This window comes from Triticum urartu, chromosome 3 (assembly GCF_003073215.2).
Source record: "Triticum urartu cultivar G1812 chromosome 3, Tu2.1, whole genome shotgun sequence".
NCBI classification, from domain to species: domain Eukaryota; kingdom Viridiplantae; phylum Streptophyta; class Magnoliopsida; order Poales; family Poaceae; genus Triticum; species Triticum urartu.
Genome location: NC_053024.1, coordinates 673,459,919 through 673,475,279, shown reverse-complemented (window position 1 = coordinate 673,475,279; position 15,361 = coordinate 673,459,919). Strand labels below are relative to the sequence as shown.

Sequence of the window (15,361 nt, the reverse complement as noted above, 5' to 3'; positions counted from 1 at the left end):
ATGTTCATGATTTCTTATTTCTTATTTAAATTAATTCGGGATTTTAATATTCTAAAAGTTGCAACTTTTCAAAAAATGTTTGAGAAATCATAAAAATATATGTGAATTCAAAAATGTTAGAAAATCATAAAAGTTTTGCAGATTCAAAAAATGTTGGTGTTTTTGCAAAACTGTTCATAAAATTATAAAAAATCACAATTTTTGGAAAAAAATGGTCGGGAAATAAAATCATGTTCATGATTTTGAAAAAAATGATCGTGTAATCAAAACATATTCGGGAATCTGAAAAAAATATCCATTCACAAAATTAAAAATAAAAATGTGTTCCCCAAATTTTTTTAAAAAGTTCGTCAATTGGAAAAATGTTTGTTGAGTCAAAAAATGTTAATGAATTCGAAACCGGTTCATACATTTAAAAAAATTGTAAACAAAACTAATGTTCATGATATTTTTTGAGAAAATCAAAAATTTCAAAACAAAATTGTCGATTCGAAAAGTGTTCACTGATTCAAAAGTATTTTATGTCTAGGATTTGATTAGTTTTTCGAAAGTCTTTATATATCTTGGCGTTGGGAGTAGTTCGTGGTCAATGAGATTTGTTTTTAAAGTTTTAGACGTTCCCTTGCGCAACATAATGATAAGTGTGGCATGCACTGGAAATTTCATAGCCTTGTGATTTACCGCGGAATGCATTGTGATCACGTGGACATCGCGACCATCATCGGCTAGGGTGAGAAAAATAAAATAAATGGCAACATGGTGAGCCACTATGTTAAAATAGAGTATGCTCATACATCAGGATATTGAGTTATATTTATTTGGTGAGCCATAATTTTTTGTCTCCCATTGCAACGCACGGGCATATTTGCTAGTATCGATAATAGTAGCAAAATATCATTGTCGCAATATCTCTAACAATTAAGAAAAATTACAAATAGCAAAGGAAATTACAATATAACTTTACGATCCCCTTTCTGGAAGAGATTGATGACATCCTCATCTTTTACTTGCCTGAAGAATTATCTCTCAACGAATGTAACCAAGCAATTGTTCAAATATTCATCACCCATTTTGTTTCTTAGTGAATTCTTCACGTATTTCATCAAGGAAAATACCCTCTCAACACTAGCAGTGGCAACCGGAAGAATGAGAACCAACTTAAGAAGTTTGTAAACAATATAATATTGTTCATTCTTTCTTGTCTCAACCATCGAAACTGAAAGGTCACATAGATTCTTCAACTTGCTAAACCTTTTATCCTTACGCACATGAGAAATGAACATGCTTAATTGCCATGGAAATCTTGACAATATGCAGCAAATGAATCAAGTAGCAATCATGTATGATCATATGCAGCAAATGGATCAGAATTCAATTTAAATTTACAAGCACTCACTGAACTATCTACAGATTTGTTAGAAACAGAGGGAAAGAAACAGAGGAAGTGAGGAACCGACGCCGGACCTGCTGCCTGCTGCTGCTGGACGGTGTTGAACTGAGCACCGAGGCCGGTAGCCGCCGCGCTGGGGAACAGGGGAAGCCGGAGGCGGACTGGCGGCCTGGCGCCTGGCGGAGCCGCGGAGGAGAGGACCGGACGGAGGGGAGGGGAGCTGGGGAGGGAGATGGCCGGAGTGGAGGGGAGGAACTGAGGGAGAGGCGAGAGGAGAAGGCCGGCCGCTGGACCAGAATCGCTCGCCGCCGCCGCCGGAGCCTCAGCTAGCGCTAGGTTAGGGAAAGGGGATTCAAGAAAGAACGTGCTCGCTGCTCGATCGGTCTGCTACTCGCGCGCGAGACCATACGTCCGTTCGCTCCTGTCTGGCGCCCCGCGTCGCTGGCTCGCTGCGTCGTTGTGTTTGGGCTGGGCCAAGTAAGTCTACGTATATTGATATATGTAGTAATTTTTTTTGCACAAAATTCTTTGGTATTCCAGGGAATACCCAGGAATACCTCCAGCTCCGCCATTGACTCTAAGCGGAGCTCATCTGGCTCCGCCGCGGCCAGGTCCAGCGACCGGCTGCGTCCCTCCAAGTGTTGTTCCGGTCACCGGCGAGGTAGAGTAGGACATGGGACACACACCGGCTCACGGGACTCAAGGCGCCGCCGTCTCCCATGCCCTACTCTTCCTCGTCGGAGTCTGGAGCCTTGATGGTGCCGGTCGATGATGGATCCGTCGTGGGAGGAGCCGCCGACGTCCACCAATTTGTTTCTTTCACGGTTACCATTCTTTTGCATTGGTTTCTTTGGTTTTCTATTTTCTTTATTTCCATTTCTTGCTTTTATTGGGTTGCTTTGTTTTTTCCATTTTCAGTGGTTTCTTTTCTTGCTCAACACATGTAAGCTTTTCTCAATACACATTCGAGATTTTTCGTGTACATCAGAAATAAATTTTATATACATGTTTAGCATTTTGAAATACATGATTAATATTTTTCTAAAAACTTGTATTTTTTATGTTTATTTTTTCTATACACATTGTACATTTTTAATACACATTTAATATATTTTAAATACAATATTAACATTTTTAATACATGATCAACATATTAACATTTTTCAAATATAAAATTAACTTTTTTAATATATCATTAATATTTTTTCTATACAAATTTTATATTGTTAAAATGCTTTATTAACATTTTTGAAATATTTGTGTGATATTTTTATAAATCCTTGATTAAAAAATTTAAATACATGATCATCTTTGTTCACACGTATTTTATATTTTTCATATACATGAGAAACACTTTCTATATGCACATTTAAAATTCTCAAATGCTTGGTTAACATTCTTTAAAATATTGTATGTACAGTAATTTTTGTAATAGATTTATTTAGAATATTTGGAAGTATAGTCAAAAGTAGAAGAAACGAGAAGGAAACAACAAAATGATGAGGCTGTGGCCTCTCGCGTCTTGGGCTGGCTCATCTCGCGAGGCTTCCCTACGTCTCGCTATAAGCGAGATATAGGATGGCGCACAGGATGGAGCAGCCTCAAAAAATTAAAGGCGCCACAGGAGCACCGAGGCGATCGGCTGGTGGCTCGTCGCCGCCGTCTCTCTCTCGGTGGCCGGATCCTCCCTCGCGGCGGCGCTGGCGCGTGCTTGGCTCCTGACCAGCGGTCTCTTCTCCTCACCCGCCATCCTCGACTCGTTTCCATTTTTCTTCTGTTCCAACTTCCAACGCTGACCCAAGCATCCTTTCCTTGCGAATTATCGCACAGTACTGGTGGCAAAGGGAAGCAGCGATCGGTCTCTATATGCGTGTGGATTCGCCCGGGTGGAATGGAGTGCATAGGTAAGGATACGATACGACCTCGCAGTATTTGCTTCTCGTGACAAATGCCTGTGACATGTTTGATGGAATGCCTGCCGGGACCTCTTATTCTCAACTTCGTGGACTGTTTGGGATCGACTCATGTCGAACTAGTTCTGTGCACAAATCCGATGCTTTCTTGTACTCGTATCTCACGGTTTCCCCTGCTGATTTCGGACCTCAAATCGAGCAGGGCGATAAATTTTTGATTTGTTTGCTGAGAACACAATGTCTGAAGATAACTGATGCACATTTGTTTAATCCGCACTTTGGCCCTTCCATTTCTTACAGTCACACGGTTGGTGGCACAATTAGTTCTTCCTCTTTTTGTCATGTTTGGCAAATCTTTTGACTTGCCTCGGAAACAAAAACGTCTGAAGTGCCAAGTGCTGGCCGCATACAATCCGTAACATGCTGTATACACAATTTGAGATGAATGTACAAAAGCAATACTTTATTCTTCGTTTAACTTTTGCCGGTAGGTTACAATCTTTGTGTACAACTGCACATACTAAGATTTTGAGTTTTCCAAAAAGAAGGCAAAGAGTTGGCCAAACTAGGGGTTTGACAGCTATGCATACTTACTGCTAACAAACACTTATACAGTATAATTTCCCTAACAAAAATATTATATGGTAAATACATATTGCATGTACTGTAGTTTCACCACTTGTACGTGGAAACTCTGTCCATCCTCTGCTGTTCTGTCAGGGAGACTGTTTACGCGGTCACCATCTTCCTCTGCATATCCTTTCTGCACTCGGTACTGAGAAAACTGAAGCTATTGTCAATTTGATCAATCCACTGAGCATCTCTCTAGATCTCATATGTCATTCCCACCCGCAGCAGCCTGTTATGTGGAACACATGTGATCTTCTCTGGTTGCCTGAAGTTCTTCCTCATGAAATTGTAGGCGTAGTCAACTATTATTTTCTTCACCAATCTGGCATCTTGCTCCGCCACCACGTTAGTTTCTCCCAGCAGATGGACAACACCATCATCCATCCCTCTCTGAATAAACTCTATCTCATCCATTAACCCGTTCACTGGGCTGGCAGTGATTCCATCTAAAAACCTTTTCGGCAACCTTGTGTCTTGAACTTCAACAGAAGGCTCCATTGCATCTCCTGATTCTTCGAATGCATTATCTTCTCCTTCAAGGGAATGACTACTTTCGCTGTAGAGTGATTCTTGATGGATGAATTGCTTCAAGTTCCCAATAAGCAAGTTCTCGAACTCTCTTGGATCTTCTACTTTATTGTTGTAACCATAGCGCACCACACATCGGAATACCCTGTATTCTCTTGGCTCCACGTATCGGAAGAGGAACCTCTCATTTGTTTCTATATTGCTGATTGGTAAGAACTTTATTGAGATAATCACAAGAACTGAATGGATGGAAGGTACTTTTTCTACCAAATGGGGCAGTATGGGTGGGATTCCTTGCACAAGCTCAGAGTACAGAACGCCTATTCCTGGCAGCCTAGCAAGATTTCGCCTTGTTGCCAACTCGGCCACATAGTTGTTTGACACTTTGTTCTTGAGCTCGTATTTGTACCGATGAACATGAACATAGTGCCATGTGCCCATTATAAGCATCAAAATTGCTGCAAAACCTAGTGGCAAGTAGCCACCTTCTACAAATTTGTAGAATGCTGAGGATAAGTACAGGAGCTCTGCGCTGCCAAATATTATTGGAAAGAGTGCAATCCACAGCAGACTTGTCTTCCATATCATGGCCATTACCAGTGTGACTAGAAGTGTTGTTATGAACATCACAAAGACGACAGCAATACCTGCACATATGATGATTATATTATTATCATAAAACTGATACTCCATTACTGAAAGTAACAAAGTGAATTTCGAATGTGGATAATACTTGTTAGTTGTTACTTCTTTGATTTTATAAGAATAAGTTGATGGGTCATGATGCCATTGGAATTTGGAAGAATGGACCAATCTGGTATATTTTCATCAATTGATCAGGCTATGCAGACATTATCACATCTTACATACAAACTTTTATATTCTTGCTAAATTCCACAATTAGCATATGATGATTTCACTCTTTCTGGATTTGGCAGGTTAAGCAGCAATGGCAATATAGCATATTTGCGAGTAACGTACTACTTGCCGACAATCTGGGCAAATAGACGAGCGAAAACATCATGTTATGAGCAACTTCGGTGCATCTATGTTTATATTGAAATTTCAGGTGAAGACTACTTAAGAGAAATAACATGCAACAGTTGTGTAAGGGAATAATAGAAGCATGAGATGTCTCAATCTTATAGCAGAAATGATCTTCAGGTAATGAATTATTTACTCCTTTCTTTATATAGAGTTGAAGATTTTCTTACCATATGCATTGCCGATCTTGTCTGTAGTTTGGAAAATAGCTGTCACAGCTACACACAAGATCATTAATGCATAGTTGATCTCAGGGATGTAGACCTGCCCATGATACTTTTTTGAGGTGTGAGTGACACGAACCCGTGGAAAGCAACCAAGAACTTGGGACTGAGCAATGATTGCAAAGGCACCAGAAATCATAGCTTGGCTTGCAATTATAGCAGCAGCCACGGCCACCACAAATGTTGGCCAATATAATGGACCTGTGACAAAATAAATGAGTTTGTTGTTAAATATTAATCTTTCAGTGCCTAACTCATTCCATTTCTTAGCTGATCCTCTTATGATCTCACCTGGGATTGATTTGTAGAATGTATCTGCAACATCTTCAGGGTGGATGCGAAGATATGCAGCCTGACCCATGTAAGCAAGCAATACTGATGGGAGCAGAACTGCAGAAAAGCCAATCTGCAGTGCAATAAAAATTTATATTAATTGTATAAGTGGAATAAATGGAAAATCATGAATAAGATTAATTGCAAATTTATTGATCGTGGAAAGTAATTTTTTTCATAATACAGTTCTATATAACTCGAAAGGATTTATTTTCCATAAGCATGACTGCACAGAGTTTATTCCCTCTCCAACCACCCTTTCTGTGCACGCACTCAAATCAAAATAATGAAAAGGCTAATTGTTCAGATGAGTTGCTTGATTACCTGAACTGCTCTCACATTGAAGTGACCAAGGTCAGCAAACATTGCTTCGGTTCCTATTTCACAAAAGACACAATATCCATTTTCAGGACTTCTGAATAAACAAGGAGCATTTATTCCTTTTTCAAGATCAATGCAGCACCTTGTGGGCCTATTCTATTAGTTCACATCTTAGGGTGAACAATTGCAGAGTTCTGTATTGAACTCATGACATGAAAATACCTGTAATGCATAAGATAACACCTCCAAGCGAAATCCAGCCGTCCTTCCCATTTCTTTGGAAATATTCCACTATGTATTGTGGGTTGAATGCTTTCAGAATTCCAGTATCATGTTTGATCAAATTATAAATCCCAATGCCGGCAATTAAGATGAACCATATAAAGATTACTGGGCCAAATGTGTAACCAACTTTGTCTGTGCCAAAGCGCTGGACAAGAAAGAGGACGATCAGAATGCCGATTGCGATGCCAGCAATTTGTCCTGTTGATGAGATCAAAAGAATCAAATAAAACTGGCAACCTAAGATAGTGACATGGATGTAACTTTCACTGCTAAACAGGGAGATGCATCCTATGATGGGTATACCTTGAGTTAACGACTTTGCTGATTGCTTGATTCCGGTAACTGCACTAAGCACTGCAACATAGTAAAATACCAAAAACTTTGTTAGCTAAGCTGAAAGCAATCATGCTTATGAATATATTACACTGCAAATTGGGTGTTTTATCATCTAGCAGAACAATAAGCTGCTTCAATACTATAATCTGGATGGTAATTTCTCTGTTTCATATTTTATCTGAATAATAATTATTTAGCATGGGCATGTATTTAATTAGTTCATAAAGTAGATATGGCACATTATTTGTTCAAGTGTCCACATGTTTTAACTATCCGTTGCATTGCGGGTTATTTTATACTGACCCCCTTTTCCTCCCTCATGAAATCCTAATTTCCCGCAATGAAATTCGGGAGATGAGCTTAAGAAAGAAAGGATGCTCACCTGAAATACATGGAGTGAGCACACCGTCACCAATAACCATTGATGTTGCTAGAATTGTCACTAGGAAAAGTATGACCTTAAATTTCGGGCTGTTTTCCATCTTTTCCTTAATCCAATGAGCCCGCTTGACACGATTCGTGGGGGACTCTAACTTGTAGTGAGAGACTGTTGCATCTTCAGCCTGCTGGTTTGGTATCAAGCTAATCCTAGCATACCGAGATATCAAGGAATAAAGTGCAAATGTTCCACCTGCAAAGGTTGTGAATTCATAAGATATGACAAACTCTCACTTGATCAAAATATTGTTTGCATTTACATGGTCTCACATATTTTGGATTTTCTTTTTTATGGAACTAAGTGCTTAATGCTCAGACCCTAGTACTTCTAATGGTTGTCAGTACTCTGTAAACATACAAGTCTTCTCTATAAACATACAAGTTTTGTCCAGAAGATAAGTGGAGGGTATTTACTTACCATCGCCGTTGTCATTAGCTCTCAAGACAATGAAGCAGTATTTCATCAATGGAAGGAGAAGCACAGTATAGATAATCAGGGACATGACACCAAGGAGGTCATCTGTGTCCTTGATCCCACCAGTAAAGGTGCTGGAGAACACATAGAGGGGTGAAGTTCCCATGTCCCCATAAACCACACCTAGGCTCTGGAAGGCCAAGTGCAGTGTCGTCGCCCAGCCAACCTGCTTTGCGGTAAGAAAGAGAGCAAAATCACAGTCAGATTGCAAATATTACATTCACCTCAAGGAAAGCAGCTAATTAATATGCTTAGTTGTTTGATTATGCAAGCTTATAAGATGCTAAAGCAGCTAATTAATATGTTGGGTTGTTTGGTTATGCAAGCTCATGATGCTGAAGCAGCTGGTATGTTTAGTTACTTCACATAAGTGACAAGTCTACCATGATGGATTGACATCATAATGCATTAGTTACTTGTAGCAGCCGTCCTTGACAAAACTGTGCTGTCTGTAATGTTACAAGTGCAGACTGTTATCTTTCTTTGAAAATTCCTGGTTTTGCAGTCATGAGAAAGTACCCCATCATAACAGGAATCGGAAATTTTTGATGCAGTTCCCTTGCTTGTATTGTAAAAAAATGAAGATTTCTGTCGAACCGAGGAAGAGAGCAAGGGAAGAACAGACCTTGGCCGCATAGCTGTGGCCGCCAGGAATCTTCCCGGCCTCCATATGCAGGGAGTCGAACCTCTGCAGCCTCCTCGGCGGCGACGGTGGCGGCACCTTCACCGACGCAAACGCAGAGCCCGCAGCACCCCCTTCAGCAGCTCCATTGCCGTTGGTTATCAGAGGCTCGGCCATCCTGGAGGTACGATGATGATCTCTCACTCTTGCCGGCCTTCTGCGTTGGTCTTATTTAACAATGACTTGCTTTTATAGGCACGCACTGGGTAGGCCCAGGATGACAAGAGGTTCGTTACTTTTCTCTGTAAACCGCGTGTGATCTGAACCTGTGGTGATGGGGTATGTATGAATGTGGTATCCTCGTGCAACCAACAGGCTTCTCACTGAATGCTGGTGAAGTCAAATATTGTTATCGTTCGCTTTAGTCAGTCTCACCGGAGCCGTCTTTCTACGCCGCAGCTGGGAATCTTGTGATCTTGAACGGCTAAGCTAACCAGGGAAGGTGGCTACGGGGGATGGCACGGTGACTTTTCTGCACGAGCAGCTCTTGTCACCTGGGACTTGTGAGCGTAAGTGCCAACTTGTGTTTCAGTTCCAGTTTATCTCTGCTTGCTTCTTGACAACTGAAAGAAGATCGTTTTCTAGCATCATCTCAATGTTGAATATGGTTAGAAAGTTAGAATACGGGCACTGTTGAATATGCACATCATGAAGTAATCACCATGTCTCAGATGAAAATAAAACGGTATAAACACAGATTTAAGTATTTAACTGTTCATTGAACTCTGTACTGAATTATCTGATGTAACCTTTTTTATTTTCAGCAACAAAAAAAGAAAGAAGCATCTGTTCCAACAACATGCTTGCACTGCATTAGCAAATGTCTACTCTTCTTCTAAGCCTCATTTGGCGACCCATTTAGGAGAGAGGGGCTGCGACGTCTCAGCAGAAGCCAGCCACGCCTGCAAGTCGTCTCGCCATCGGACCCGTCAAGGGCTTTGAACAGTGTGTAACAGACGGCCCAAATCGGCAGCCAAAAGGATTGACCCGCGGTGCCGTGCGCCCGACTCGAGCAGCCATTCTAGGCGAGCGGAAGATGACAGCAGGCCCGGTAGTTTCAACTCCCTTTCGCGCGATGCGGATGCGATCCTCCATGGCGGAAGGCGGGCTTGACCGGACACACTGACTGACCATGTATGCACGCATGCTTTCTCGCGCACGCAGGATCTTCCCGGAGAACGGTCGTCCTGATGGTGGCATCCCAAGCGATAGGCCACTTGCCTCGCCAAAGCGGCCTTGCTCTTTTGACCGCTTGCACATGCACATGCGCGTCATCTCATCACATCACAAAGGTACGATGTCTTGGACTCTCTTTGCAATTGCACGTCCGTTGTTGCTTGGCTTTGGCTGCTTCTTCTCCTGCCAAAACTTTCCAGGCTTAGTCAATCAGTCTCCGGTGCGTGTGGCATGGGCAGTGGATTTAGGAGCGAGCAAGTAAACGCCGCAACATCGCTGCTGTGCTGCTAGTGTTCCACTGCCAGCGTAGCTTATGGTGGTTCTACTAGTAGGAGCGTCTCCACCCGCGCCCTTAACAAGACCCCCTTAGGCGATATTTCGGCCGTCGGCGCTGAAAAATCGGCCCAGTCACGTCTTCAAAGGCCCTTTTTTCGCCGGCTTGGACCGAAATTGGCGCCGACGGACCCAGACCGAACCCGACGCGCTAGGGGCGCTTGGGGCATCGACCGAATCGTTTTTGGCGCGAAAGTCGGCGGGCCCTCCTTGGCAGAGACTCGGCTCTTCTCGACGCTTCGTCGTCCTCATCGCCTCGGTTCCCACGGCGAATCAATGCCAAAGCTGTCGCACGCTGCTGCGCCGGTCAGCTTCCTCCATTGATGCCTCACGGGCGGCGCAGTGAAGACCGGATGACGCGCGTCCCTCGCCCGCCACGCGTAACACGGCGGCCAGCGTACGCGCGGCGCCTCCGCCTATATAAGCCGCCCCCCAGCGCGCCGGTGACACACAGACTCTCCACCGTCGACGCCCCGTTCCTCCCCGTCCCTCCCTTTTCTCTCACCGTTCCAGTTCAATCATGGCCGAGCGCTTCCCAGGCGACGGCGCGGCAGCGAACGGCTTCGGCCGCCGCCACCTCCACGAGGACGAAGCTCGGCTCCTCTATGAAGCCGAGTACCCGGTCCCGCCGGACATGCGGGTGCCCGGGGCGTGGAGGATCAGCGTCGGCGGGGTCCCGGTGCCACCACCGCCCACCGGAGCGGCGCAGCGTGCGGAGATCGTGCGTATCCGCGCCTCTCTGCCGCAGGCGGCGAGGGAAAGCGCACGGTACGTCCCAGACAGCCTACTGTGGGAGCCCTACTTCCGCCGCCGCCACGCCAAGCAGCTCGAGGCCACCAATGGCGTCGTGCCCTTCGGGAGGCTCAACTTCGAAGGTCGCCGCCGATGGTGGGGCGTGCCCGGCCGCACGCTGGAGGCCGTCCTCGAGTACATCGAGGGTCGCAACACGCCCAGGCTGGAGTACCCCCCCCCCTCCCCCGCCCTTCTCCCGCCGGCGTGAGAGCTCATGGACGCCGAGGCGCATGGACCCGGGGGCGTCCTCCTCCTCGTCTGACCGCTCGACCGGCTCTCCCAGCCTCCGCCCCGTCCAGCCGGAGCCCCAGGGCACGCCGGTCAGCCACCGCACCCGCAGCTCCGGCGTCCGCATCGCCGACTCCTCCCGCACCTCTGGTCGCCTCGTCCTCGTCAGGCCAAAGGCGGAGCCCGGCCTCCCCGCGGAGTTCGAGGCCATTGTTCGGCGCGGCTTCTCTGACGAGGAGGCCCTAAAATGGGCGCGGGACGACTACCTCCGCGACGAGATGGTCCGGCAGCGCCGAGCCCTGGAGGAGATAGCGCCCGCAAGCGTGGGCGCGAGGACGAGCACGGCGTGGTGATCCTCGACAGCAACGAGGACGAGGACGCCCCCGGACCGTCCAACCCGCCGCGCCAACCTGGGGAGGGGTGTAGCAGGGACGGCGGCTGCGGAGGAGGCGACGACGACGACGGCGGCGGCGACTACAGGAAGTTCTACAGGCTCCTCCGCATGTAGAGCTTCAAGGGCAAGGAGCGGCGAGGGCGACGGCGGGCCGCGGCGAGTAGCGTTTTTTTTTGTAATTTTTTTTAAATATGTATGAACTCGCCGAAGTTTGGATGAATTTGCGCCTAGTTTGTGGTTTTCAAATAAATCATGGGCGTCGCGACTGGGGGACATCACGCCCCCAGCACGCGTTTTCGCCAGTGCGCCCCCAGGGGGCGATTTTTAGCGCCTCCTGAGGGGCCAACGGCTGAAGATGCTCTAAGTATAGCTCATTTTGGGATGCTGATTAATCAAGTGCGTGCGGGAATCTTTCGCCTCGGTATTTCGAACTGGCAAAAATCTCCATTTTTGAATTTTGCTTTTGTAAGAAATAATTTTGGGGTTTCTTGAATGGAAATTGAGGAGGAGGCCTGCTTTTTTTTAGAAAAAGAATCACTTGCTCCTTTAAAACAAAATCAATAAATATCACAAGAGGGGAAACAGTAGGCCTGTTGACTTCACTTGCTGCTGGTAAAGAAAAACAATTTTGCTTGAAAAATCATGGGCATCTAATTTTGCTTGAAAAACATGACGTGATAGTCCATGAATGAATGCTCGCTTGCTTTGCTTGACGGTTGTCCTTGCTGGTGTTTTGTCATCTGTGTATTGAATGATGCTCGTGCGTATGAATTGCGATCGTCCTATATAGCTTCAGCCATCTTCCTTGAATCTTGACCCATCGCCCAAACCCTACTTGCCACTCCCATGGTTTTCGTATATATAGGAAAATTGGGCTACTTTTCTGATGACGTCACTTTTAAGCCCATACGGTCACATTTTTTTAGAATTCTCGTCCAACTTTATTAATGCATAATGTTCATAGGTACAAGGGTATCATCATGCGGATTACCCAACCAAACATGGCATCCTATGTTTAGATTACATGCAAACTTGGCGAGATTGTGTGCTTCAAAATTAAAATTCCTATGCTCGGCAATAAATTTACAAGATTGAAACCTAGCCTTGCGCTCCAATATTTCATGTAGAATTGCACCGTGACTTCCTTTGGAATGTTGCTCAATGTTCTTCACCACTACCTGACAATCTGAGGCAACACAAAGCTTCTCCGCTCCTAGATCCTCCGCAAGTGAGACATAGCCTCTTGACAGCCCAAAGCTTTTGTGCTCCTCTTTCAATGGACACATTAAGGCAACACTTTCCGTAGATTTAACTACAGTAAGAGACCTCCTCTACAGAGTGAGCCACCATGGACCAGAATAATAAGGACGCAACGGTTTTCCTGGTTTACGGGTCATGGTTGACCGGTCCATAGTTGACCGGATGACCATTGACTTTTCAAGAAACATCATTTTTTAAAATTAGGAAATTAAGGAAAGTTCCCAAAAATTCAAAAAAAAATCACTGAATTCGAAAAAAGTGCGTTTTTGTAAATTAAATCACGAATGTAAAAACTTTTGTGGCTTTTGAAAAAATGTCATTGATTTGGAAAAATATCCTTACTTTTAAAAAATCATTTAAATTAAAAAAAACTGATTTCGAAAAAGTTCACCAATTTTGAAAAAATGGAAAATTTGTAAAAGTTGGTAAAAATAGGAAAAACTTCGTGGATTTGACAAAAAATGTGGATTAAAAATTCATCAAATTTAAAAAAAACACGAATTTGAAAAAGTTCACAGATTTTCAATAAAAAAATCTTGGATGTGATAAACTTCGCAGATTTTGATAAAAAAAAGTTCATAAATTTGGATAAAGTTCATGGATCCAATAAAATTTCATGAATTAAAAGAAAAATTCACATGTTTTGAGAAAGGGCACAAATTTGAAAAAAAAATGAATTCAGGAAAAGTTTGTACATTTTATCACATCACAGAGGCCTGATGGTGGCGTCCCAAGGGATCGGACGCTTGCCTGACCAAAGTGGCCTAGCTCTTTTGTCCACATGCACATGCGCGTGATCTCATCACATCACAGAGGTACGATGTCTTGGACTCTCTTTGCAATGCACGTCGACTTGTCACTCGGCTTTGGCTGCTTCTCCTCCTGCCAAAACTTTCCAGGCTTGGTCTCTAGTGCGTGTCACACGGGCGGTAGATTAGGGGGAGCAAGTAAACGCCGCAACATCACTGCTGCTGCTATGTTCCACTGCCGCTCTGCCAGCGTAGCTATGAAGGCTTTAGTGGTTCATTGGGATGGTAATTAAGTGTACGCATGAATCTTTCGCCTCGATATTTCAGTGACAAATTTATCTATTTTCAATTTGCTTTTGTAAGGATTGTTTGGCGGTTTCTTGAATGGAAATCGACGAGGGGGGCGCTGGCTGTTTCGATACAAAATTCAACAAGAAGTACAAAAATCTTTCTCTTGTTGAATTTTACTTGCCGATGGGCATTTATTTTGCTGGAAAAAAAATCTCAATGACGCGACGATCAATGAATGAATGCTCAAAATGCTTTGCTTCACGGGTTCTTCTTCTTGGTGTTTCGTCACGTATGCATTCAATGACGGCGTGTGTATGGTGCCATAGCGGCTATACAGGTTGCGATCATCCTATCCCGCTACAGCCATCTTCCTTGAATCTTGACCCATCGCCCCACCCCCACTTGCCACTCCCTTGTGAATTGCGATCAATAAAGGGATTTTTATTTTCTAGGATTAATCAAGGAAAGGCTGAAATCACTACTTATGACTTGGGAGTACCCCTTGCAAACATCATTCCCATCTTCGCTAGTGGTGACAAGTGGCGTATTGTATGTCGTTTTACCCTTTTTCATATATTTGCTTTTTCAAAAATGTTTTATCTCTTGAACCATGTGTCCAAATCACAAACTGTTTACATCATTGGATTTCTGGGTGGAATTGCTTGGATCTATTCGCCGTTCGTCTTTTTCGTGCGTCTTCAGGTTGGATCCTTCTTATATACATTCTTCATCGGCGGCGGTTGCTGATCTGGTGCATTGAGTCTATGGAGACTTAGCACAACGAGTTCCCGACTGTCTACTACAACAAGGTTTGTCCGGCTGCGGCGAGGGAGGGGCGATGACAGCGACGCGCCTTCGGCTCGCTTCAGTGCTTCTAGTCGTCATTAGGTGGTCTACGGATCTGAATGTAATTTTTATTATTTTTAGTGTTCGTTGTACTACCACGATTGAAAATAAATAGATCGAAAGTTTACAAAAAAAGATCTCATGTTAATAGATTTCTATGAACTTTTTTCACAAATAAAGAAAAGGAACCGAAGGCATAGTTGTGCTTTTTCAGTTTGTTTTGGAAAGCACAACAAGCATAAGCTCCAATTTCCCATTGTCAAGAAGCGTTCCGCGGGAGCACAGCTTGTGCTTCTCACTTTTCAAAAAGCACAACTGTGTTTTACCTTAGTTTCAGGGAGCACAATTGTGGTTCTCGCGGGAGCACAGCATCTGCTATTCTCTTTTCCAAAATCATAGTTGTGTTTTTCGTCAAAATTGTACGGAAAAGTACGGTTGTACTTCTTATGAGAGCACATGCTATAATTTTCACGAAAGCACAACTATATTTTTCCCTTTCGAAAAGTATAATTGTGCTCCTTGCAGAAGCACATGCTATGCTTCTCACGGAGATGCACTTCTTCCCAAAAAAAATGCCACCTAGAAAAAATCTAGCCAAAGCCCGAAAAAAATCCCAAAATGCATGCATGAAAAATACATAATCCCAAGGTTGCGTTCAGAGCGCAACATGCGGCGATGACTGAGCACACCACT

The 15,361-nt window shown here is 44.1% G+C and overlaps 1 protein-coding gene and 1 long non-coding RNA gene across 3 annotated transcripts; one reads left to right on the top strand and one right to left on the bottom strand.

Annotated features, from left to right (window-relative positions):
* Nucleotides 1–2,985: 2,985 nt before the first annotated feature.
* Nucleotides 2,986–5,668, top strand: LOC125545851. Its single transcript, XR_007300309.1, has 3 exons — nt 2,986–3,118; nt 3,221–3,294; nt 5,400–5,668. It is a non-coding gene; the product is annotated as an uncharacterized LOC125545851 (long non-coding RNA).
* LOC125545850 (potassium transporter 5-like) lies at nt 3,745–8,817 on the bottom strand. Of its 2 annotated transcripts, XM_048709894.1 has the most exons (9): nt 8,543–8,800; nt 7,861–8,083; nt 7,387–7,635; nt 6,972–7,022; nt 6,606–6,866; nt 6,387–6,439; nt 6,021–6,135; nt 5,676–5,930; nt 3,745–5,108 (listed from the first exon to the last, which is right to left on the bottom strand). In XM_048709894.1, exons 1-9 carry the CDS (start codon nt 8,714–8,716, stop codon nt 4,129–4,131), a joined length of 2,361 nt encoding a protein of 786 aa, XP_048565851.1. In that variant the 5' UTR covers nt 8,717–8,800; the 3' UTR covers nt 3,745–4,128. The 2 variants fall into 2 exon arrangements, with proteins under 2 accessions (XP_048565851.1, XP_048565850.1); XM_048709893.1 differs by having other exon boundaries at nt 5,676–6,135; nt 8,543–8,817.
* Nucleotides 8,818–15,361: the final 6,544 nt, after the last annotated feature.